Source organism: Leopardus geoffroyi, chromosome A1 (assembly GCF_018350155.1).
Source record: "Leopardus geoffroyi isolate Oge1 chromosome A1, O.geoffroyi_Oge1_pat1.0, whole genome shotgun sequence".
In the NCBI taxonomy this organism is placed as follows: domain Eukaryota; kingdom Metazoa; phylum Chordata; class Mammalia; order Carnivora; family Felidae; genus Leopardus; species Leopardus geoffroyi.
In genome coordinates, this window is record NC_059326.1 from 72,792,548 (window position 1) to 72,819,412 (window position 26,865).

General features: G+C 37.4%; 1 protein-coding gene across 5 annotated transcripts in view; it reads right to left on the reverse strand.

The window, feature by feature from the left end:
* The window catches only part of FGF14 (fibroblast growth factor 14), a 621,907-nt gene that overhangs the window by 149,940 nt on the left and 445,102 nt on the right, over nucleotides 1-26,865 (reverse strand). The window contains exon 1 of one of the 5 annotated variants that reach the window (XM_045481434.1): nucleotides 26,329-26,576. The exons of 3 other annotated variants lie outside the window; for them this stretch is intronic. In XM_045481434.1, coding sequence (XP_045337390.1) covers nucleotides 26,329-26,521 — 193 coding nt within the window. In that variant the 5' untranslated portion in view covers nucleotides 26,522-26,576. Of the gene's footprint in view, nucleotides 1-1,113; nucleotides 1,222-26,328; nucleotides 26,577-26,865 lie in introns of those variants that run through there. One more of the 5 variants, XM_045481444.1, reaches the window with a different exon arrangement.

The window sequence follows — 26,865 nt, forward strand, 5'->3', positions numbered from 1 at the left end:
TATCAATGGCTAAGGTTTAAGATATCTAGAGTTTACAGAGCAGGCCAAAGAAAAGAAGGAAATGGACATCTCAACTGTCAATACAAAGATGCAAAAGAAACAGCTTCTGTTTTAGATTTATTTGCTTTTTAAAAAAATGTATCCTTATTCAAAGTCATCACTTACCCCTAAGGAAAAGCACCATGTATTACAGAAATACTTTTGATATGAAGATTTCCATATCAGTTCTCTTCGTATATTCTTTAAAAAGTGTTTTAGAAACAAAGGAAAGTGGTCCTCACCCTAACTGTTTACCATTTACCCACATATATTATTTGGGCATCAGAATAGGCTTAGTAAAAGCTAATTAAGATCAAGACATTCTTAACTTGATAATTCCCTTAACAGCAGAGAGGAAGTGCTATGCTTTGCAATTACGTGGGCCATTGAACACATGAAGTAAAAGGGATTAAACTTGTTATGACTCATGAACATGCCCCCAAATTACCCCAATCCCAGTGTTATCTGGTTTAAGGGAAAATGAATTTGCAGAAAACAAAAAGGTACTTTGTCCTCGAATCCCTGAGATCTTCAACAACAAAATCTGCAGTTTGACAGTGCACTGGCCTGACCACAGTGCAGTGGGAAGAACTCTGGGGGCTCAGCCATTTGTTGCCTGTCTGGTGAAGTCATAAGTCATAGGCTCCCAAATCTCTCTGTGAAGTGGACATAAAAGTACTTGGCCAACCAACGTCACAGGATGCTATATGAATCTCACACATTATTTTAAAGAAGTAAGAAGCAAAATCACGAACTGAGGCTGAAATGGTGGGTAAGTGTCCAAATCCTGAGAGGTGTAGCTAATTATGCCAAAAATGAGTTTTGTTCTGAGAATATGTAGTTCAATAAATTAAAGCAGGCAAGTGACAAGATCCTATGGAGATGCTTAAAGTATTGCTCTGGTCACTAGACTGTCGGATGTGAGGCATGCAGTTAAAATACCATCCCTGTGGACCATGCCATAGGTGGCAGGGCCTTTTTCTGAAATGGCAGCAGCAGGACGGTGACAAATGCACAGATGTGAGAACTGTGGAGGAGGAAGAAATGATAGGATGAATTCTAACAGTGGCTTACTTTCTGCACTGGCTGCCTGCGGCTTAAAGCTGGCCTCTGCATCTTTTCCAATGTCTGTTTCCTGTTCACCGTCATCACCTCTCCATCCAGAACGTCCTTTCACAGGTGTTTCCTGGCCCCTGCACCCAGAGCCGCATGAAGTCAGCTCGCCTTATGCTCTCACAATACCTTTTGGCCAAGTGCTGCATTGGCCAGTGTTACATTACATTGTTGCATTAACAGTGTTGCATTGACAGTGTTGCATTTTGCCTACCTGTCCGTGGGATTGTCTTGCTCTGACTGACAGCGTAACAGTTCCCCAAAGATGTCCACATTCTATTCCCTGAAACTTGTGAACATGTTACCTTATATGGCAAAAGGCCCTTTGCATGAAGGGGTAAGTTAAAAACCTTACCATAGTGAGATTACCCTGGATAATATAGGTGGGTCCAGTGTAATTACAAGGGTGTTTGTAAGAAAAGTAAAAGGGCGATATGACTATGGAATAATCATCAGACAGATGTAGTGTTGAGGACTTTGAGGCTGGAGGAATGGCCATATGCCAAGGAACCCAGATAGCCTCTAGATGTTGGAAAAGGAAAAGAAATGGATCCTTCTCTAGAACATCCAGAAAGGAATGTAGCTCTACCGACACCTGGATGTTAGCCCTATGAGACCCCGGTCAGAATTCTAACCTACAGAATCATCATGTAATACATTTGTGTTGTTTTAAGCCACAGAATTTGTGCTAATTTGTTATGGTAGTAATACTAAATGATGATACTTGCACCAGACCGTTAGCATCTCAAGGGGAAGGACTACATCTTTGATCTCCTGAAGCATCCCATACATAGGCCCTTTGTGTTTGTGATATCACTTTCATTGAATACCACAGCCTCCCCCTACCTTTCCTGCCCTTTTAAAAATCATTTTCTCCCTTGTAGAGATATGGAAAAATAATTAAGGAAGTGTGTTGATAAACACAGTCTTTGGTTTCCTTTGCATTTGGAATGGCCTTGCAGCATTTTAAAGGTGCTTTCACCTTTAAATCCTCAATGGAAGATTAATTAATTAATTAAATCCTCAATGGAGATGTACTATCTCCAGCTAAGAGTGGACTTTATCCACATTATGATTAAAATAATGTACAAATAGGGGCACCTGGGTGACTCAGCATCTGATTTTGGCTCAGGTCATTCTCTCCTGATTCTTGAGTTTGGGCTTGCTGCTGTCAGTCTGTCAGCACAGAGCCTGCTTCAGATCCTCTGTCCCCCTCTTTCTGCTCCTCCCCTGCTTGTGCTCTCCCAAAAATAAATAAATAAATAAAAATAATAATGTACAAATAGGGCAGAGAATGTAAAAAATGAAAACAGTTGTGTTGCATGAGAAAGTAAAGCTTTAAATTTGTTTTTGTGTGGGGGCCACCTGGGTGGCTCATTGGTTGAGCATCCAACTCCTGATTTCCACTCAGGTCATGGTACCACTGGTCGTGAGACTGAGCCCTGAGTAGGGCTCTGTGCTGACTGTGTGGAGCCTGCTTAGGATTCTTTCTCTCCCTCTCTCTCAAAATAAATAAATAAACATTAAAAAAAATAAATTTGCTTTTGTGTGGTTATGGTAACAATACTTTGTCTTGTAGCCAGTACTGCTGCTGAAGGAACACCTTCACGGGCCCTTGGTTTATAAAACACTTGCAGTGGACAGTATCTTAGGGGTTATCTACTACTGCAGTGAACCCCCCAACTTTAAGAGGAACTGAGACCCATCTTTGTCTGCAGTAAAAGAAAGCAGGATCAGAAAGTCCTGCCTCACACCCAAGGCTAGTGGTCTGAAGCTACAAGTAGGAAATGTCAACTCTCATTTCCTGCCTGTGCCAAGATGCTCTTTATAACTTTATATGGCCTGCCATATACCTGTTGACAGATGCTGCCATTAGTTAACTTAGAGCGGGTATTGGTTGGGAAATTGAGCTTCTCAAACTTCCTATAATGGTTTTGGATATTTAGTAAGTTCTCCCTTCATTTTAAGATTAAAAAAAAAGGAAGATGAGGAGGGATTCTATTCAGTAACAATGGCGGCAGTCACAAAGACTCAAATACATTTGCATTTTTAATCTTGCCTTTTGGCACAATTCACATTTGCGTCATTGAGACCCTCTTCTGGAAAAAGAAAAAACATATAATTTCTAATGTAACCTAAGACAACAAAGTAAAAGAGATGACAAAACATTTTTTTCCCATTTAAGGGCCTCATAAAGAATATTCATTTATCCACCATATAATTTTTTTTCCAAATCACTAAATCTGAGACTTTTAAAATGAATTATATTTTAAAATACACTTTTGATATTTCAACGTTAGAGACTCAGTTAATATTAATATCCATCTCTGGATTTCCTTAGATTAAGGTCTATGCATACTTCCTTTTGTCAGAGATTTGATGTGGGTATAGACTTCAGAGATTTTACACACCATTAATCTTCTAATGACTGCTTTTGAAGGATAATTTTATTTTTTCCAGTGTATACTAAGTCATATTTTTAAAGAAGCCATTGGATTTTCAATGGTTTTTGAGGTCTGATAATTTCCTTTCCTTTCCAATGCCTTGAATACTTTATAAATACAAAGTGAAGGTCATCAATTTCAGTACATAATTCCATCAGGTGAAGGGCTTCATACACTTCTCTACTTCCCCCTTTATTTTCTCCCCCTGTTTATTTATTCAAAGTTGGTTTTTCATAGTACAAATGCTTGTTCTTATCCTGGATATGAATATCATGCATTCTTTCACATTAGGCAAAGAACCATTCAAATATATGAAACCTTTTAAAGGCAGATGAAAAATAATTATGCTCATTTGAAGGGGCACTGAGGTACAAACACAGTTGTCCAAGAGAAGTAACTTCAGCAAATTAAAATGTAGACGGTAAGAATGCATCAATATGCAAAGAAGCAACTTTCTATACTTTGTATTGGGAATTAGAAAGGGCAACATCTGATGTTTGATAGTCAAAAGGCCAAAAAGTAAAGGGAGGGATTTGTGAGAATTATCTAAGGTGCCTAGGCATATTTTACACCACAAATTCTCCAGTGATTCTCAAATATTAAGTACTTTCAGTGGTAGAGGAAAGTAAGTAATCATGTTTACTGGTGAGTCTGAGGGATATCGTCTCAAATAGCACCTCATTAGTAGGAGTTCCTTTGGAATCTTGATTCTACCCAAATTCGTTAAAATTTGAATTTTGAAATTTTTATTCTAAATTTTAATTTGATATAAAATATTTTAAAATACTTACCACAGCTAAAATTGATATTGCACAAAGATATACTTATGGTTTCTCATACCCCCATATACTGCTCTGTTTCCAAGGGTATCCATACACATTTGCAAAGGATGCTTGCCTCCAGAAAACACTTGTCTGCTATTGAGACGGAAAAATAATGTCCTCTGAACATTTTTATCATTTTGAGTTCATGTCACCAGGTCAGTCTCATCTACATATTTTGCCTTCTATTTTCTAAATCAATCCTCCCTCCACACCCAATGCAAAATTTAAACCTATCACTCACACTAAGGTGTTGAATCTTTTCTTTTCATACTTACCTACATTGTAGAGTTTCCTTTTCATTTTCAATGTCCTATGCATTTCGCCTCTGCTTATCTAGCATCACTCTCCAGGCATTACATCATTCCTTAAATCTGTACAGACCCTATTCACAAACTTTGGGTTCTGTCAGATTTTTCTCATAATGTGACTCCACCATGGAGAAAAATAGGTTAGCTGAGAGGCAACAAAAAATTCCAACAAGAAGGTACTAATGCCTCACCAGAGAGACATACGAATGCAAAAGAAATCCACATTGAAGTAGAGAAAGGGATGAGAAATGAAGTCAGATCTTTTAACACAGCTTGAGGAAAGTTATTTTTTTTTTCATGTGTGTATGTGTGTGCACACAGGCAGACATATGTGTGTATCTCTGCATGTTTTATCCAACATGGTACGATGTTGTGCCATATTCATAGCACATCAACACTATGAATTAGGAGAATCCTTTCTCATATGGCTCTGGCCATGACGAACCATGAGACCATAATAGGAGAATTCATATGCTGAGGTATTTGTGGTTTAGCTATAAAATAAGATGACTGAACTGGATGACTTTTAAAATTTCTTCTAGGCAAGACAGAAAAAATACACTAAAGCACAAATAAAGATAAGAAATAATGAAGTAAATAACCAAAAACCTTTCTTTACCTTTTCCTCCCACTCTAGATGTTCAAACTGACTTCTGTTGATATTCCTAAGAATAAAATTAGAAACATGGTATGCTGGGAGATGTGTTGTTATGTGTGTAGAAGAGAAGGGCTCTAATCAAATAGATATGCTGAACGTTTTTACCCAGGTCCAGGGTTTGCCCCTCATTGTGTGCATGGAGTGTGGTAATTTACAAAGCACTGTCATATGCATTATCTCATTTGAGGCCAGCAAAATAGACATAGTGACATTAATTTATATGACCAATAAGGACTAAAGATTAGAATGACCAAGTCATTGATTCAGAAGTACACAACTCTAAGCCAAAGGAGCTCTGCAAGACTAAGGCAGTTTGGATGGGGCCTCTGTTAATGCTGGCATCAAAATGTGCCATAGAATTCATTAGGAGTACTCTGATTTCTTGTCAAGACTATCCTAGCCTCTCCAGAGTATTTGTTAATAAGAATAAACCTGTTGCAGAGTATTTATAGCAGCATGGAGCATGGGCTTCTCCATTTCATCTTTCTCATAGACTTTTAGAGCTAAGCCAAAAATAGGACACATACAAATCTTTATTACTCTTTGTGAGGTAAACCTTCATGTTTTTAATATTATAGCAGGTGTTTTGATAATCTACAATTTGTTGCTGTTAGCAACTGTCAGGGAATGAATATGGAGAATGAAAGAATAACCCAATTTTTACAATAGAATACAAAAGGCTTAAAATAATCCCAGCTGGCAGTATTAGCAGTATAATACCATGGCACATATAATATACAAAGATGTATATCTAGAAACAACTACTGACAAAAATATCCATCGTTGTCCCAGATTATATTAGAAATTGGAACTTAAAATGAGTTTTAGTCAGTAATGTTTCAAAAAATCAAATCAGATCAAATCAAATCAAATCAAAACTGGTCAAGAATTTTCTCTTAACAGGGGTACCGGGGTGGTTCCAGGGGCACCTGAGTTAAGCATCTGGCTCTTGATTTGGTCCCAGGTCATGATCTCAGGGTTCATGAAATCAAGGCCTGCATCAGGCTCCATGTGTTGACAATGCAGAGCCTGCTTGGGATTCTCTCTCTCCTTCTCTCTCTGCCCCTCCACTGCTCCTGTTGCCTTCTCTCTCATAATAAATACATAAAATTTAAAAATTAAAAAAAAAAGAATTTTTTTCAAATAATTTCTTCCAAAAGACAAAAAAGTTGGGAAAAAAAGTGGTTGGAACTGATGATTTGATCATGCTTATAAATCATAAAAGTTCTCTCAAATTTGGTCAAGATACTGATTTCTTTTTCTATATTCAGGATATGTTGATTTAAAAAGAATATAATATTTTCTAATTGCCAGTTTCTCTGAGAGCTAGGATTTAAAATTTGGAAAGCAATTTCACTGCTAGTTATGACCAACTAACCAGTATAAAATCAACTCTCTTACCAAATATGAAAGCTAGGTACTTTAAAAAAGAAAAGAAATGAATTTGATTAAAAGTACTATAAAGCTTCCTACACAATTAGGACTTGAGGGGTCAACATCTCAAAGAAAAGGAAAACACATGGAGGTGAGCACATTATTATATATCATTCATCCTCTTAAGAATTTGCTGTTTCAGAAGTAGAGAAAGGCAAAAGGCTGAAAATCAGAGCAAAGCTTTTGGCAGTCCACAATGCTGAAGACAAAAATTGGAGACAAAATTGGAGATTAAATTGGAACTCTAGTGTGCCAATGAGTAGTGCCCTTGGTAAACATCCAGGATTTCAATTGGAACCCCTAGAAAGCTATCCCTTAGCCAAAAAGCAAGCTAGAAATAGACACGCTAACACACACACACACACACACACACACACACACACACACATATACAGGAAAAACAACTTCAAATATATTTCATGCTAGGATAAATTGGGATTTTCTGTCTCTACTGTAATTACCTACACACACACACACACACACACAAATCTCCTCTCCGAGGAAGATACAATCATAGACAATCTCTATGGATTTCTACCTAAAATGTTCAATACTCAAAAGTTGCCAAAATTTTTTTACATGCCAAAATTACAAAAAGAAATACAAAAATATCCAAGAGAAAAACAGAAAATAGAAACAGATGCTTAAGTCATCCAGATAGACATTAAAAAGCATTAATATGTTTAAGAAAATAGAAGACATGATGGAGATCTAAACAGGGAACTAAAATAATCAAATGTAACTTTCAAGATTGAAAAAAATATATAATAAAAAGGAAAAAAATCAGCAGATGAGTTAACAGCAAAAGGAGAGAGGATTAAATAACTGGAAAATATCTCATTTGAAAATATCTAGACTAAAGCACAAATACATAAAATCTAGAAAATAGAGTAAGAATATGGGAGACATAATGAAAATTACTGACATAAATGTAATTGAAGTCCCAGAAAGACAAATGATAATGGTGAGGAAATATTTGAAATATGTTAATATAATAAAAAGATTCTGAAGCTGCCATAAAATCCCACATCCCAGACTCAGAACATGCTGCAAACCTCTTGAAAGATAAATACAAACAAAGCAACACCTTGGCAAATCATGATAAAAATACTGACATAAAAAACAAGAGAAAAATCTTAGAAGCAGCCAGAGGGAAATGAGTACATATGCCTTTCAAATGAGAAATGATAAGATTACCATGGAATTTTCAATAGGAAATAATGGAAGCCAAGACACAATAGAATGATGGGGGGGAAAAAACCCCTCCAATCTAGAATTCCACACCCAGTAAGTATGCTACTCAAAGACGAACTACGAAATGTTCACTCAAACAAAACTGACAGAATTCATAACAAGTGGACTGCACTAAAATAATAACCATTATAATAATAAAAGAGATGTTTAGGTTGCAAAGAAAAGTGTTTCCCAGGTAGAACCCTAAAAATGTAGAAAAGAATAAAGAGCAAGGACCAATACTTTAATACATATTGAGTCTATTACATAATAAAAATAATTTTATTATGTTTTATATACACATGGAAATAAAAGCATGACAATAAGAACAACAAAAACTAGAGAGACTAAGTGATAAACCATTGTATTAAATGTGGTAGGTATTCAAATGTGTATCATACTCTATTAAGTCAACATTAAATGTGGTAATATCCAAGGTAATCACTAAAATATATTGTAATGGATTTATAAGCCTCAGGCTAATAATGGTGGAAAATGGAACAATAAATAATATTCTTGACATATTAAAAGAATGTAAGAAAATGAAGAAACAGGTAAATAGAATAGATTGGATGCTAGAGAGGATGTGGAGAAACGGGAACCCTCTTGCACTGTTGGTGTGAATGCAAACTGGCGCAGCTGCTCTGGAAAACAGTGTGGAGGTTCCTCAAAAAGTTAAAAATAGACCTACCCTATGACCCAGCAGTAGCACTGCTAGGAATTTACCCAAGGGATAGAGGAGTGCTGATGCATAGGGGCACTTGTACCCCAATGTTTACAGCAGCACTTTCTACAATAGCCAAATTATGGAAAGAGCCTAAATGTCCATCGACTGATGAATGGATAAAGAAATTGTGGTTTATATACACAATGGAATACTATGTGGCAATGAGAAAGAATGAAATATGGCCTTTTGTAGCAATGTGGATGGAACTGGAGAGTGTTATGCTAAGTGAAATAAGTCATACAGAGACAGATACCAGATACCATATGTTTTCACTCTTATGTGGATCCTGAGAAACTTAACAGAAGACCATGGGGGAGGGGAAGGAAAAGAAAATGTTAGAGAGGGAGGGAGGCAAACCACAAGAGACTCCTAAAAACTGAGAACAAACTGAGGGTTGATGGGTGGTGGGAGGGAGGGGAAAGTGGGTGATGGTCATTGAGGAGGGCACCTGTTGGGAAGAGCACTGGGTGTTGTATGGAAACCAATTTGAAAATAAATTTCATATTAAAAAAAATTAAAATAAAAAAATAAAAAATAGAATAGATCAAATAGAAAACAAATGGTAAAACTGGTATACCATTAATTTCATTAAATGTAAATAGACTGGATTCTAATTAAAAGGCAGAGATTTTCAGAGTGTAACTAAAGCAAAAATTAAATCAAAATAAAAATAAAGTCATGCTTACAAGATGCCCACCTTAATTATAAGGATATAGACAAGTTAAAGGTATGAAAAATAGCCCCTACACAAACACTAAACTAGATAAAGCTGATGTAGTTATACTAATAGCAAACAAAGTAAATATTAGAGCAAAAAGCAAGATGTTATGATAAAAGGGAATGTCCACCAGTGAGATATAATCATTTCCTATTAGCCTATAAAGAAGGCAAAAACTGACATATCTAAAGTAGATACAGAAAAATTCATATTCATAATGGGAGATTTTTAACATAGCTGTCTCAGTAACTGACAAAAGTGGAGACATACATGAAAATCAATTTTTAAAAGAAAATTTGAACTACACTGTTAACAAATTTAATATAGTTGGGTGTGCATAAATTGTTTCATCTGGCTACTGAAAAAAATTTATTTTCAATCTTCATATGTCATTTGTTCTCAGATTATGGTGGGTTTAGCCTACAGGTCTAGTAATTTATTTTTATGAAAAAAGATAACTAGACAATTCCTAAATATTTGAAAATTAAGTGAGAGCTTCTAAATAATCATGAGTAAAAGAATAAGTCACAATGGGGATTAGAAAATATTTATCAAATGCAAATTAAAACATAACACAACACAACTCATGCAATGCAGCTAAAGGGAAATGCTTGGGGTGTCATGATTACAGATAAATTTACAGCATAAAATCAAATGTATGCTTAATGGTCTACAATTAATAAGCTTGCAATTTGTACACTCAAGAAGTTAAAACAAACCAGTAAGTTTAATCTAAATAAAATAGAATGAAATAATAGTTAAGAACAGAATTAATAATGTGGTGTATCACATTGATTGATTTGTGAATATTGAACCAGTTCTGCAGCCCAGGAATGAACTCCACTTGAACATGGTGAATAATTCTTTTAATGTACTGTTGAATTCGATTTTCTAGCATCTTGTTGAGAATTCTTGCATGTAAATTCAGGGATACTGGCCTGTAATTCTCCTTTTTAGTGGCTTCTTGGATAGAGAAGATGTGAAATACTCAGTGATGAAAAAGAATGAAATTTTGCCATTTACAACAATGTGAATGGAACTAGAGGGTATTATGCTAAGTGAAATAAGTCAGAGAAAGACAGGTTTCATATGATTTCACTCATGTGGAATTTGAGAAACTCAACAGATGAACATAGGGAAGGGAAGGAAAAATAAGATAAAAACAGAGAGGGAGGCAAGCCATAAGAGACTCTTAAACACAGAGAACAAACTGAGGTTTTCTAGGCGGCGGGGACAGGGGGTTAAAAGGGGATGGCCATCAAGGATGGCATTTTCAGGATGAGCACTGGGTGTTTTATGTAAGTGATGAATCACTGGGTTCTACTCCTGAAGCCAAGACTACACTGTATGTTAACTAACTTGAATTTAAATTAAAAAAAAAAAAAAGGAATAGAATTAATAAAACACAAAAACAGAAAATGGAAAAAAACTGAGCCAAAAGCGGCTTCTTAAAGAAAGGTGAATAAAATTTAATACATGTTAACAAAACTGTTCGAGAAAAAATGGGAAAAGGAAAAAATTATCAACATCAGGAAAAAGGGAGGATATCACTATAGATGTGGTGAAAAATTCCCAGAGATAACAGTCATGAATCTCCAAACACTGTTAAGTTAAGGAAGCCGGACTCAAAAAGCACATGCTAAATGGTATCATATATGAAGTTCTGAAACGAACAAAACTAATATATTGTGTTAGTAGTCAAAACAGCAGCCACCTGTAAGGTTCATTGTTTGGAAAGCCCTGGGAGTGGGATTTCCGGGGCACTGTTCTGCTCCTGTTCCAGGTAGTCTCTATGTCAGTGTATTCTGCTTGTGAAAATTCATTAAGTTGTATGTGATGTGTGCACTTTTCAATGTGTGTGTTATAGTTCAATGAAGTACCTATTTTAAAATAGAGATTGTGTTGTGAACTTAATAAAACTAATATAAAGTTTATGAAATAGACACACGTCATCTTCAAGATATGGGTCACTGATAAACCTGCTGAGTGTTCGTGCCAGGAATGTTTTACTCCTTCAGCTGTAGTCATGCATGAGAAACACTAGATGATTTTCTGATCAACAGAAAAACAGTGTCTTAAAAAAGGAAAGCTAGGGACGGACAAAAAGAAGAATGATAACGTTTCCCAAAAGCTGGGGAAGAACACTTAATCTGTTAGATTGTCTCCTGGATTTTATAGTCTTGCAAATTTTATGAACAATAAACATGAACAAAGTCCTTTTAAAAAAATGGAGTGAAATTGTTTGTAATTAAATTGAAGCATGTATAGGAAAGAGGACGTGGGACCAGATAAACTAAAACTGGAATTCTTAGCATCTCCCTCCCACTTCCCAGGGTGACTTCCAACCCTGATTGGAAAGAATGTTCTCAAAACTTGCAGCTTGTTCCCTACCTGGAAAGAGTGTTCTCTACACATTTTTCCTATTCCTTATCAAGAAGACTTCAAGGAAGATGGTAGTTGTATCATAAAGGAACAGCCCTCATGCTAGATATCCAAAAATATAGGGTTGTAATCTTATTACATACCCTGATCATACAGACTATAAGACCCAGGAAAAATTACTAATATCTGTAAGTTTCCATTCTTTTATTTATAAGATAGGCATAATGTTGCCTATGTTAAAGAGTTTTTGTGAAGCTCAATGTGGATGACGACGGTCAAGTTTGATGAGCTAAGAAATGTGTTGCCTTATATTTACTCGCAACAATAGGAATATCTCAGGTTTATCAGTTTAGCAACCCCTTTAGATTATTCAAGGTAACAGATACTTAAACAGAAGCAGATACATACAACCACTTTGCCAGGGGAATACCTATAAAGTCTCAGCATTAAGACTTCTGCTTGTTGGGCACCTGCATGGCTCAGTCAGTTAAGTGTCCGGCTTTGGCTCAGGTCATGATCTCATGGTTCATGGGTTTAAGCTCCACATCGGGCTCTGTGCTGACAGCTCAGAGCCTGGAGCCTGCTTCAGATTCTGTGTCTCCCTCTCCCTCTGCCCCATCCCCTACTTGCGCTCTGTCTCGCTCTGTCTCTTTCTCTCTCACTCACTCTCTCAAAAATAAAACATTTAAAAAAAAAAGAATAAACCCAACATACAAGTATCAAAAATTCCTTTTTGTGTTATATAGTTTCTTAACTGCAGTTTGAAATCCCATATCAGGATACGCAGTATATGGTTCATCCACATTTTCCCTCATGAAACAAGATGCTTGCCGCCAATATTGATACCACAGCCATGAAACCAGGATGTTTAATCAAATCACTTGTGTGTAATGCACTCTTTAAATGGAATCACCTTGGATACAGTACCAATAACCACAGAATAACCAACTCCCTGAAGCATAAAGGATTCCTCTTGGCTTATAATTATTTTCTTCACTAGGAAAATTACTGTTTGCTGAGATTTTAACAAACGAATGTTTTTCCTGTTCCAAACTTTGTCATAGTTTTTGAGGCTCTGAAGTTTCATTAGCTCGTCACTAATTAGAAGCACCTCAGCCTGGCCTACTTTCAAAACCAGCACTTTTGATACAAATCCGATTGCTTTATTCCTATGTTTGATAAATTCAACTTCTTAAAATTGAGAACCTCATTTCTTTGGTGCTTTTCTTTCTCTTCCAAAGCAAACTTGCTGTTGCTGTCAATTCTAATTGGTTAATATCCAACGGTTTTATTTTTCTTGTCCATCCAATGCTGCCACCTAGATTACTTCCTATTTTTTTGTTTAATTTCCTTTCCTTTATTGCTCTCTTTAAATACATGCTGGTTGCTATTTAGGGGCATGAGATGCTGTTCTTTAAGAATATGTTCAATATTACTTAACAGAACTTAAAATGGAAGATTGAAATTCCTATGCACACCTTAACATTTGTTCGTGTCGCAGATCATGCTTGTGGAGATGATGATTGTGGCAGGTATATATTTCTGTGTGTGTGTGTGTGTGAGTGTGTGTTTATTTTGTTATACCTTTCTTTCCAGACTTGTCACTGTTTCTATATTTCCTCATTGAAGCTTTAATTCCTTTCAAATGGGTTTTAGCTTACTTGTTAGTACGACTGGGTCTTATGTGTTAAAGCTGTAAAAAAAAAAAAAAAAAAAATTCTGTGCAGATGCCAACTCCAGAAAAGTTAATGAGGTTTGTTAAGATAAAACAAATCAAGTTATCTGAAAGAACTGAGTTCTAGATGTACTGGGAGGCATTAAACTGACATTTACTAGAGACCTGAGCAGTCTTCTTTTTTTTTTTATTTCCTGTCTTAGTATTCACACCAGTGCATCTAGGAGAATAGTAGCTTTTATCTGCCAAAGGACAGAGTGGAATAATTACAGGGGTGGGGGATGGGAAGCTGAGCCACCAATTTTTTTTTTTTTTTCAACGTTTATTTATTTTTGGGACAGAGAGAGACAGAGCATGAACGGGGGAGGGGCAGAGAGAGAGGGAGACACAGAATCGGAAACAGGCTCCAGGCTCTGAGCCATCAGCCCAGAGCCCGACGCGGGGCTCAAACCCACGGACCGCGAGATCGTGACCTGGCTGAAGTCGGACGCTTAACCGACTGCGCCACCCAGGCGCCCCCCAATTTTTAAAAATATATATATTTGGAATTAAACATGCTTAGTTCTTTGTTTTTATGCTTCAGGTTGTATCTGTATCACACAGCATTTTTCACGCTAATTTTCTTATTTACACACATGTACAACATACTTTTTCACTTGCAAACACACACACACACAGTGAGAGAGGATTCTTAAATGCAATTGTTTCAAACTTAACAACAGACAAGATTGTTGGATTGTAAATCTTAAGAGGCAGAATAAATATAGTATACAGAAATAATTAGCCAACTGTTTTCAGGCTGTAATTAGTAAACAGCCAAGAGGAAGCATGGAACCAAAGTAAATCAGAAGGCACAGGGCTGAGGAAGAACTGAGGAGATGGGATTCTGGGGCAGGGGAATCGGGCAACAGACACTGAGAACAGACCATTGAGAGGATTGGTTCTGTTCCATGAATGGCCTTTTAATGTAAGCACAAACCCATGCAAAGGAACCTGTCTCTGCCTTGATTTTTTAAGGCTCAGCCCATGTGGGCTTCTAAACAAGTGAGAAAAAGAATTTAAAGCTAAATGATATCTCCCAAATCATCTTGTCTGAGCTGCTGGTTGCATAGAAGTCCCTGTACATTCACAGACTCCTCTGAGTTGCTCAGTCAGTAGAAGGCAGAGGGAGGCCTTCTGTCTGGTGCCAGAGTCCACCCTCTTCCCATTAAGACCAGGGCATCACAGAGCCACTGTGTGTAGGGAGGGCTGGGCTGTACAGGGATCGTGGGAAATAATAGTGGCTAGAGGCAGTGCAGGTGAGATTGGGGTATATTTCGTTGCATTCACTTTTTAAGAAAAAAATCAACGAGCCTACCTCAGAAGACAATGACAGGCATCGTGTAGGGGGAGAAAACGAGGAAGAACAAACAGGATGAAGCCAGACAAGAACGATAACATTTCAGTTCATGTTAAACAACTGTGATGTCACAAAGTGCTGTGTCTCCTTTTTCAAAAAGTGAACAAATAAGAATATTTATGCTCTAAACTAATGAATGTAGGGAGATGGTGCTAAAGTAATCTCTTGCTACTGTCATGGGGCAAAAGAAAAACCCACACAGATATGAAAATTTTACCTTTAGGCTGATTTAGTGGCATAGACCTTGCAAAAAAGTGCTTAATATTATACCATGAGTCTGTTTCACTTGACCACACAACAATAAAGCATCCGGAAAGTAAAATGAAAACAGTCATGGGAGCATTTGGATACCAGGGACATTTCTAATGATTAAAAATTGTGTTAGCTCAGCAGCAGTAGCAGAGGAAGAGGAAAACTTTGCTTATTAATTCCATATTCTCGAAACTTCAGCAGCTTTTATTACTTTCACAATTTTCCAAAATGCAAAGGCCTGGGGATGAAGAATATCAAAATTGACAAACATAAAATATTCCAAACCTTATAGGAAAACTTCAGCATTGCCACGCAGTCTGTGGTGGCTCACTCCAAAAAGAAAATCTAAGAGACTACAGACTGTGGAATGAATGTGTCTGAGCTCTGCTGTTCTCTACAATGTGTTGACCTGGTGTCCCAAGCATCATATGGAAATGGAAAGTAGAGGCAGAGCCAAAGATACACTTCTGTGGGAGGTGGTTATCATGGGTGTGACAACACTGGCCCTGGCAGCCACTGGAGCACCCATGTTCCCCCATCTGGAACCTGTAAGAACGAACAGAGGAAAACCTTGTGGTTGACATTCTAGCCCATCCGGGGGATAAATCTAGGAAGACACTGGGATATAATGCTGAAAACTATTATCATCTAAGATCCGCTGGGTCAATTCTAAAAACATACACCCTATATCAGTTAGACCTGAACTGCATTCAAATACTAATTCTGCCAAATACAAGTCTCTGGAAAAATTACTTCATTTCCTCTCATCCATGAACATGAAAATAATACCACCTATTTCCTATCACTGGGAGAAGTAAGAGATGTGGGATATAATGCTTCTAATCCTAGCAGATGCAGGAAAGATGTTTGATTACTTTCCCTGCTTCTTCCTTTAATTGGTCAGGCATGAAGCCAAGACAAATACTTCTGTCTTGTGTAGACTTGTCCAATTTCCTCATCCTTCCATTCAAGGAAGAACCCGGCCCCAGAGAGAAGGGAAACGGAAGATGCCATCTTCTCCGCACCAAGGCTGGCCTCAGCATGAAATTCTCTTCATGAAAACAGCTTCCATGTCATTTGCTGGCATAAGGATGAGGTAATTATTGAACAATGTAAGCCACAGAAATGATTAAGGTGCTCGTGGCATTTACTTATGCAGAGAGATTAATAGAGTTAAACAATTGTAAGTTGGCCAAATGGTAAGGAGGATAAAAAGCCATGAACAAATATTTAAAGGGCATAATGTAGCTAGGGCTAGGCAGAAATTATTTACATAAATTTAAAGAGATAAAATGAGGCATGTGAAGGAATAAAAAGACATCAAGCGATGAAATTCTGACTATTTTAAAGATGTTTTCAAAAAGAAGAAAATCATTGGATTCTGAAGAAAATGAACAATTGCCCATCAGACATTCAAGAGTTTCCTGAGAAAAGACACTGTATTCGCGTCGTAGTTACTGAACTCGGTGGTACATCTTGCCTTGGATAATCTAACAAGAGGAAATAATAGAACTCTATGAATTTACTCCCTGATTCTAATTGCCAGCACTTTGCACTTCTCCTATCTCAAAAGCTGTTTGTCATTCCAACACGGGATTTTTTTAATCAAAAATGCAAATGTAACAAAGTAACCTTAACTTTGTCACCAGATCACATAACTGTGTATCTACATACAATAGGTAGATACGTAAGAGAACCCATTAACATTACTTAAAACTGAATATATCAGTGAAAGCATTTCATATACAGAAAATGGACTGTTAAATGGCCCTTCTTACATTTATAACTATTTCTTTCTGTATAATGCTTGAATATGAGTGATGTTTATCATTAAGCAAATTAACCAAATATTTTAATTTTCCAATCACTACTGGCTATGCTAGTAATTCAAGATTTTGGAAAACAGTGGTTACTTAATCACAAATCTATTATATTTGAATGCAAAGACAAAAAAGGAAAGACTAACTCTTAGACGATTCAAATTATCTGTTTTATGAAGACAGGTCGCTCGGGCCCAATACAAATATATGTGATGAAAATAATGTTCTTCCCAAGTAAGGAAACATTAAGCATTGCCTTCTAATGAATGTACCTGAGTGCCAATTGAGTACTAATAGGGTTTGGCAGGGTGTCATGTTGTATGATCACAATAGTTAACATGTTATCATAATTGTAAATACAGACCTATCATAACTGAGAAGAGATGATCAGCACGAATGGTTTTCATGGGGTAAATGATATGTTAAAAGTATTTTGATGCTGACTTTACCTAATTGTAGTAAAAACTACAAGTTTATTATGAAAAGTTGAATTTCAAGTGCTGTACAAATAGGATTAAGGGCTAAAAGATTAAACCCTTGGGTCTGACCACTTGTAGGTTGTTGGAGACCTTAAGAAGAACAGCTTATCGGTGGGAGCAAAAACCTGATTTAGAAAGGGTTCAAGAGAGACAGGAGAAGAGAAATTGGAGATCTATTTTTCAAGGAGTTTTGCTGACAAAAGACAATTGGTTTAATAGCTAGAGAAGAATGCATAATCATGAGGAGATTACTTTTTAAGATGGGATATGTCACAGCATATTTATATTTTGATGAGAATTATATTGTAAGATATGAAGATTATATGATGCAGAAGAGAGAAGGGCACTATTGCACTGGTGTCCCTGAGAAGGAGAAAGGATCTATCCCTCAATTTGACAAGGTCTTAATTTTAAATAGGAGTATTAAGAGTTCATCTCCAAGTTCAGGAAGAAAAAGGAGTAAATGGTTAGATACGCAGATAGGCAGTAGTGAAGTGTGTGAAAATTTATTTTTCATTATTTCTATTTTCTCAGAGAAATATAGAAGAGCATAGTTGAGAGGGGTATGGGGGAGGAAGTACAAGAGACAGGGAAGAGAGAAGGTATGAAAATCATCTGGTTAAGTAGAAAGTGATTTTTTGTTAAATGTACCAAGGGCCCACTTGATGTAATTGACTACGAACTTAAAGTAGGAACAACCCATGTGTATGCATGTTTTCTCTTCAGCCGAAACCATCTGTGTATGTGCAGACACAAAGTAGGTTGACAGTTGGATTAACCAATTCGTTTCACCATGTAAGTAAGGTAAACAAGAAAATAAAAGCCATATAAGTCAATAAAATATCCAAATAACATATGACTAGATTTTTAAGTTTGTTTCAGAGATAAATATTCACCCATGTGCAATTTTCATAAAGCGAATAATACAATTTACACACAAATTAGACTTGACTACCTTATGTTCTTCTGGCATCAGTATTAAGAACAAGATCTGAGAACTCATTAGAAAATACATATGAACCATTGTGTTAATTCAAAAGCAGCATACAACACACAGTATCTAGGTTTCTAACAGTCTGAAATTTTCATGATTAATTTGTGACTCTGTAACCTTAGTGGTTTGCTTTAGTTTACCATGTACAATGAGGCCAATAAGGAATGTAACCAATAAACATCTCATTAGAAATGAGAAATGTCTAAAATATATAATCTAGGAAAATTAATAAAAAATTAATGAAAGACTTGACATGAAATTCATTATATGCTAATGAAAGCACTCCAAATGAATCCTTTTCAGAGTTTCAGGTCAATGTTATAATTCACCAAGGAGACAACATCAACGAGTGTCTCATCCAAACACTTGTTGGGAAATCAAAGCTACATCCCTATGTGAAAAACATCATGGCAAAATTGCCAAAACCCACAAATGTCTCCACTTCCAGGCAAGCTTTCTTACACCCTCAATTTTAAAAAGTTAATAATACACTATTCCTTGAATCCAATCAACAGATATATACATTGAATGTCTACTACATGCCTTAAAGTTAGGTGTCTTTCATTAATTATGAGTTCACAACATTATGAAGAATGGGAAGGGTAAAGTAGGGGGAGAATAGAGGATTTAGGGACAGGCAGATTTGTTTTTGAAATCTGTTTGTGTTATTTGCTCGGTGTTAAGTCTTTTGGCAAAATGCAAATTCCTTGAGCCTCAGTTTCCTTTGTGCTGCAAAATGGTGAAGTATCTCACCTAATTGAGATAAGAAATAAAATATGTGACAATTGAGAACTGGGATTTGTTAGGAGCAAATTTGTTAGGACTGGTGTCAGCCTGGCAACCTGGGTTTCAATCTCAGCTCCACTCTTTGAAGATATATGAACTTGGGCAATTTACTCAAACATTTTTTGTTTGTTTCAGATTCCTCATTTATAAAATGGATGGGTAGATAGTATTAGTGTATCATCCATTAATAGGTAATTTAGGGTATCAATGGATAGATAATGTAATGTACCTACCATATAGATTTGTTGTAAGGATGAGATAGTACTCAGTGTGAGAGTGCCTGACACAGAGTGCCATACAGGCAGGTGATAAATGTATTAATAAATGTCCAGTCAATGATAACCATTGCTATGTGGGCAGTGATTTCAACAGTCACTCTATGTTACATGTATATCCTGAGAAATAATACAATTTTTCATTCATTCAATGAATTATTGTGCAATGTTATTTATACGCCAGGCACTGGTAAGACACTGACTTTAAAAATTTTTTTTTCAACGTTTATTTATTTTTGGGACAGAGAGAGACAGAGCATGAACGGGGGAGGGGCAGAGAGAGAGGGAGACACAGAATCGGAAACAGGCTCCAGGCTCTGAGCCATCAGCCCAGAGCCCGACGCGGGGCTCGAACTCACGGACCGCGAGATCGTGACCTGGCTGAAGTCGGACGCCCAACCGACTGCGCCACCCAGGCGCCCCAAGACACTGACTTTTAAGTGGCTATACCCCATCATACATATGATCCTGTCATACCATAAGGGTCCCCATTAAACCTGATAGCCAGGAACCATGAGAGTGAAGGTTGAAACACATACAAAAATATTTCACACAATACAGCTTTATGAAAAGAGTCTTTTGTCTGAATGACAAAGTAATAACTATCATAAAATGTTTTTATAAGGTGTCTAGATTCCTACTACCACTCCCTACTGCTATCCTTCCAGTAAACATTAAATAGTAACATAGCCACATAATCTGAGTTTCTTAAAATGAACATTGGAATCTTTATAGGTAAAATTTCTAAATTAGTTGTTTCTAGTCATGCTAACACACTGTGATTGACTTTAAATTGCATCAATCTTGCTAAAATTGTCTTTTATATGTTTGAGTTTACCATTATGCTTTTGTTTTTGTGTTTTTCCACTTGAATGCTAGTGACAACATTTAAAACATCATATACAAATTTTTGTTATTGAAATATCATAGTCTGTTTTGGCTAAAGTTTCTCACTATTGGGGGAGAAATTAATACAAAATATACCTAGAAAGAAACCTAGATTCACAAAACTAAATAGATTAATCAGACTGAAAAATGTCATCTACCTTTTCCTTTGAATTCCTGCCATTATTTTGAAGCTAAGCAAATAAAATCTAAAAGACATCATTTTACACTGAAGAGAGAGGAGGAGAGGTTCATGTCTACCTGAAAACAATTTTCTTATGGTAACATTATATAGATTAAAATTATTATGAAAATAATAAAATTTGTGGGCTAAACGTAGAACTACACTAATAATTCTAGTAATTTGAAATGTAAAGTGAAACCAGTAATTAATAATGGTAACCTGGTGGGGAATTTAGGGGGACTGGTGCTCCTGAAATCTTTTATTACAAAATGTCAAAGGATTTCTTCACTACTAAACAGTATTATTTTCTCAATACACGTAAACTCAATCTATGAATCTAACTCAACCCAAAGCAAATCATCTTACCTAAACTTACTCACATCTTACCTAAGCTACTATGCTATCTTACACTTCACTCACTGCATCATTTCTTAATTTATTGCACCACTATGGTATTGACCATTTTCAGACACCTAGTGAAAATGTGCAAGGTTGAAATTACAACAATTAAGAGAAATGCATAAGCAAGAAAGGTCAACTTTTTAAAAATTCTCAAACATTGTTTTGTTTATCAATTCAGCAATATTCCCGTAAGATCTCTCATTTAGGAAATGTAGAGAAAACTCTACATTTGACAAAATATCCTTGTTAAAAAATTAGACGTCTCAATTTAGAAAAAAAAACTATGATTTTGTCTTACCTTAATGCAGCTAACAAATAATAAAATTCTGATTGTCAACAAGTTAGCAACAGGTATTATCAAAAGACAAGTAGGAAGACTCCCATGTACATGACCTTAGAAAACTAAAAAAATACACTTCCCAAAGAAAAGAAGGATGATACGTAGGGGGGGAAATATTCTCTTGTTTTATTTTGACCTAAACAGCCGACGTAAGCAAGTGGTCTGTACTTTCACGGGGTAATGGCTCTGAAGCAGTAGCACAAAGAACAATGGTCTTTTGATTGATTACTCTTTGCTATTGATTATTTCCTGAGAAGGTGGTCACACCTTCCCTTACATAACATTTGGTAAGAAGACCACTTTTATAACTGATGGGTTTCACTATCCCACTAGAGCAAAGCAGGTTTGTTGATGTAGGTGTACAAATATTTCTGCTTTTTACATTACAGAATAACTTGAAAACAAATTTTAAGTAGCTCCTTTTCACTTCTTGTTTCTTAAGACATCCTGTAATTTACTTTAGGTAAAATGTGTTAGTAAGAAACCCACACAACTACTGATTAAACCATACATGACACATGATACCATGGCTCCTATGACGGTAGCCAAAAAAAAAGTAGATTTCAAGAAACAATTGTATTAGCCACACTAAAAAATTTGAAAGGGTATTGCCTTACAAGAATAAAGTTTCTTGTTTTGGTTTAAAATTTAAAAACAAAAATATAGAACTTTTAGGATAAAGTGTTCATTATATATCATTGCTTGTAGTTTCTATTTGGATTTTCACTTTCAATAAAAAAAAAAAGTTAAGATTCTAAACAAAACTATTTACAAATTATTGGTTTCCTTGTGTCCTCTTCTTTCTTTAGCTAAATTAATAGATATCATAAATATCTATTTTCATAAATTAGTTAAGCCTTAAAGTGAGGTTGGTCATATTCTTGAATTTTTGAGAATAACTCACAAATATGTAATCACCCTAGTCCCTTAAAAAAGGAGATACGTTGTGTGTGTGTGTGTGTGTGTGTGTGTGTGTGTATACGTGTATATACATATATACATGTGTATATATGTGTGTGTATATATATATATATATATAGAGAGAGAGAGAGAGAGAGAGAGAAGAGAGGGAGAGAGAAAGTGAAAAAGATATAAAAACTTGAAAATATATACTTTTAAAATGGTCTATTTAGAGCACTGTGGTTCAGTGACATTCTTTTATCTTTGGATCTGGTACCTTCCTTATTTCACTTCAATTCAAGGGCAATGCCAAGTACCTAGGACATGGCAGACACTCAATCAAGATTTGAGAGTCTATGAAAGTGCAGAAAACACAGACTTTGCTCTGAATGACAATCAATCACATCTTGGGATGTGGCACAATTAATTATTTTCAGGCATAAACAATGGCAGTGAGGTATAAAATGCCACAAGAGGAGTATTCTTACTTCACCACAATGAAGGAAGACTTCTTAGAGGTGATGGCATTTTCTCTAAGCTTTAAGAAATGGAGACAATTTCAACAGGTGAAAATAGAAGACAGAAGATTCTATACACAGAGTAAAGCACAAACAAAAGAACAGGGATTTGAAAGCATGTGGCTAATTTTGGGAACTTTGAAAGGTGTTTGGAGTCTATGGAGGTAAGGAAGGTAGAGAGATGAATTTGGAAAGGTGGGGTACTCAGGGTTCCCACACAATCACCAAAGCCATCTTGTAAATTCCTGTCCTTTACAAGAGGACAAAATGGTACAACAGGTACTCAATTGGTACAAAAATGACCCTTCCATGGGGGGGGGGGGGGGGTGGGGGGGGGTGGAGATGATCAGAGTGGGGGAAAGAGCTAAAATAAAAACACATAAGTAAATATAAGCCATATCATTATATTAAATAAATTCCTAATTTAAAAAGCATGAAAAGGGAAAAAAGTCCCTACATTTAAGATATATATGTCTATTACTCTTCTCAAAACACAAAATGTAGAGCAATTTTTTATTCTGTTTGCCAACATGTCAAACGTATTTGAATTTACCTGTCGAAATGTAAACTTCAGCCAAAATGGCCTACAATACAAGATGACAGTGTACTTAGTGTCTATACCTCCTCTGCTTCTCTCGAAGCCCCAACTCAGTGGCTTCCATTGTTCTTCTCAGATGTCAGCTCTCAACCTGGAGTTCTCAGTGTGGCCCACCCTGCATACTTGATCTAATCAAGTTTCTCTCCACCTCCCTTGGCCCTGAAGCCTCCACCTCAGCCCTCTTTGTTCTTTATAGGACATTCAATTTCCTAATTTCTTATTAATTTGTTCCTTTCCATATGCAATGACTTTCTACCCCATATTTGTAACCTCCATGATGGAAGGGACTTCATTTTTTCTACTCATTGCTCTATACAGAACACCTAGAACAGAACCTGACATATTAAGAAGATTCAATAACTCTTTGTCAGATCAATGACATTTCAGTATGAAGATATATGAAATTGTTGTACCTAAAAGTGGTATCTTTAAATGAACAAATCAGATTTTTAAAATTTCCTGAGGGCAATTCTTACTCAAAGAGTGAGTTTGGAGGTAAAGGTAACTTTGCTTAAAAATATTTTCTTAAAGATCATTTAATTAAATAATGAAACAAATATATATATATGTGTGTATATATATATATATGTATATATATATATATATACACACATACACATATATAGTTATGGTTATATGTAATATAAAATCATATAATTATATATCAATATATAATTTATATAATATAAACTTTTAATATTGATTTTGCTTAAATTAGTAATAACAAATTAATGTTTGATGTTCCAGGAATATATCTATATTTTTCTTCACAAGAGAATATATTTCTTTATATATGAGAAATATAAAGAGAATAAAAGGAAAGGGGTTGATCACATTTCTTTTTAGCCTATCTTCTGTTCCATTTTCCCATGGAAAATAAGAGAGCAAAAGTGACCTCAAATATGTTTTTCTTACAGATCATTGATGCACGCATATCATTTTGAACTCATGAATACCAAGAGAGCAGTCAGGGTTGAAATGGTATAACAGACCATTAGGAAACTCAGATATCTTCCCATACCTGGAAAAAAAGTATATCCCCATCTTATAATACAGAAGCGTAAAGCACACCCTCCTTCATTACTATGACAAAACATGTATTGTCCATATTTATAAAATTATCTGCTGGTTGTATATTTAAAGAAGACACAGTAAGTTTTAATCATTGTTTATATCAGAGTAATCTTATTTAGAAGAGAATAGTTTTATTTACTTCAAGTAGATGGCATATTTGGAGCTCTACCTGGTGAAAACTGTGTTCTAAAACATAATCTGATTTAAAAAGGGGGGCAAAGCAAACACTCTAAGTCATGATAATGTGACCCTTCATGGATCAACAATATTTAGAACAACTGAGTTGCTCTTATAATACAAAGGTTTGCTGGATAAGGCTCTAGGCTAAAGTGGAAAATTAAAACCCATTTTTCTTAATAGCTTTTACACTCATTTGAAAATATTGTCCCCAAATACTTCATTAAGTCGTATTATATTTATGCAATTAGGTATTATATCTGTATAATTTTATCTCCCTTAGAACTGCCGTTCTAATTTTCCTCCAATGTTTGCCTTTTAAGTTTGATTCTAAGAGGAAATAATCTCCAATTTCCAATGTCATGATAAGCTCTTGTCCTTTAAAACCATATAGCTATGGCCTTAAAAAAAAAAAAAAAAAAGAAAAACAAACAAGCATTAAAACTTTTGGTCATAAATTTGCAAATGTGTAGAACACACACACACACACATGGATACACATGTAAAACATATGCTTCTGTCCCCTGTGTTTGGAACAACAGGGTATTTAAAACAAATACAGCTGGGCACCAGGAATATAACGTGCTGGGCAAACATATACTCCTATTAATGTAAATATATTCTTCGATGTTTCCTGCCAAGCCCCCTTAGTTATGAAAAGCAAGCAAACCCCATTTCTCCCACAGAACACCCCACATAGTCTCAAAACAATCGCCCTTAGCAACTGGATGTGGAAGCAAGCAGAGATGAACAAAAGCCGCGGGGCTCCGGCTCCTAAGTTGCCTTCTCAGACCCTGACATTTTACAGCAGCAAAAGCAGGTCATGCTGGGCACTAGCTGTTTCTCGGAAAAAAAAAAAAAAAAAAAAAAAGATGTATAGTAAGGCAACTATTCTAGTCATCTGTATGTAGTAGCCGCTTGTTTTGCCTCATGTATAATTCGTGAGTCCTTGAATTTAAACTGAAACATGTTAGGGATGTGTGTACCTCACCAACCCCCCTCCCCAATTCGGGCTCATTCTTCCTCACGCTGCGCCCCTCTCCGCATCCCAAGATGTGACCTCAGGCTTCAGCGCGCTCAGTGCTGCCCGCTTAGCAGCGTTTGGGTAAATCTCAATTGAACCAGCCCTTAGTTCACACACACCCTCTACTCACTTCTCAGACACCGGCCCCTGCGGAGGGCGCGGTGGAGATCGCCACATTTCGCCAAGGTCTGGGACCCTAGGATGTTTCCAGGAGAGCTGGGAGGCCAAGTGAGGCCAGACACACAAATTCATGACCCCTCGGATCAGACTGGAAGCAGCCAGCGAGACCCCGAGGTGCTGCGGAGATCTTTCCCTAGCATTCTAGACTCAGACGTTATATCCCCGGGGGAAGCCAAGACCCCCCAGAGTAGAAAGATTCTCCCTGGAAGCCAGCCCACATGAGACTCGGGGAGCAAGAGGCAGCCGGCGAAGAGCGGGCCAACTTGCCGGCTCCTGGCGGGGTTTTCAGTGGCTACAGGTTGCCTGAGAGCAGGTTCCCAGCTCCCACGGGCAGGCGGAAGGCGCTCGGAGCGCTCGGAAGGGGACTTAGGGGGTGTGGGGCACTGAGAGACGGAGGGAGGGAAGGGGGAGCCCGAAGAGGCCCCAAGCAGGTGGGGAGATGGGAGAGATCCGGGGGCGCACCTCCCAACAGTGACCCACACAGACCTTGGCGCCGCAACCTGCGCTTCTTGAGGCCGAAGATGCGCACTTTGGAGAAGATATCCACCAGGTTGCCGTTGCAGAGCCCGCGGTTCTTGCTGGGGCTGCTCCGCCTCCTGCTGGCAGACGGCCGGTCCCAGTGCTGCTCCCGCGCCTGCCGCTTCTGGCGGATCAAGCCGCTGGCGATGGCCGCGGCCATGGTGGCCCCGGGAATGGGTCCGGGGAGGGAGGGGACCGAGGGAAGGGGAGCTGGGGACACGGGAGAGGGAAAGGGCGGCGCAGACGGCGGCTCGCCCTGGACGAGGCGGGGGGAAGAGGCCCGAGGGGCTGGGGAGAGGGGTAGGGGCGCTCAGTCCCGACTCGGACCCATCGCCCTCTCCGCGGAGCGCCGGGCCGGGCGCGCAGGTGCCCCCGGGACGCGGCGGGGCGAGCCCCGGGAGCCGAGGTCGTGTCGGCCGCCTCCCGGCCGCGTCGGAGCCGGGAGTGGGGCCGGGGCTGCGGGCACCGCCTCTCACCGCGCGCCGCCGGAGCCCTCTCGGGGGC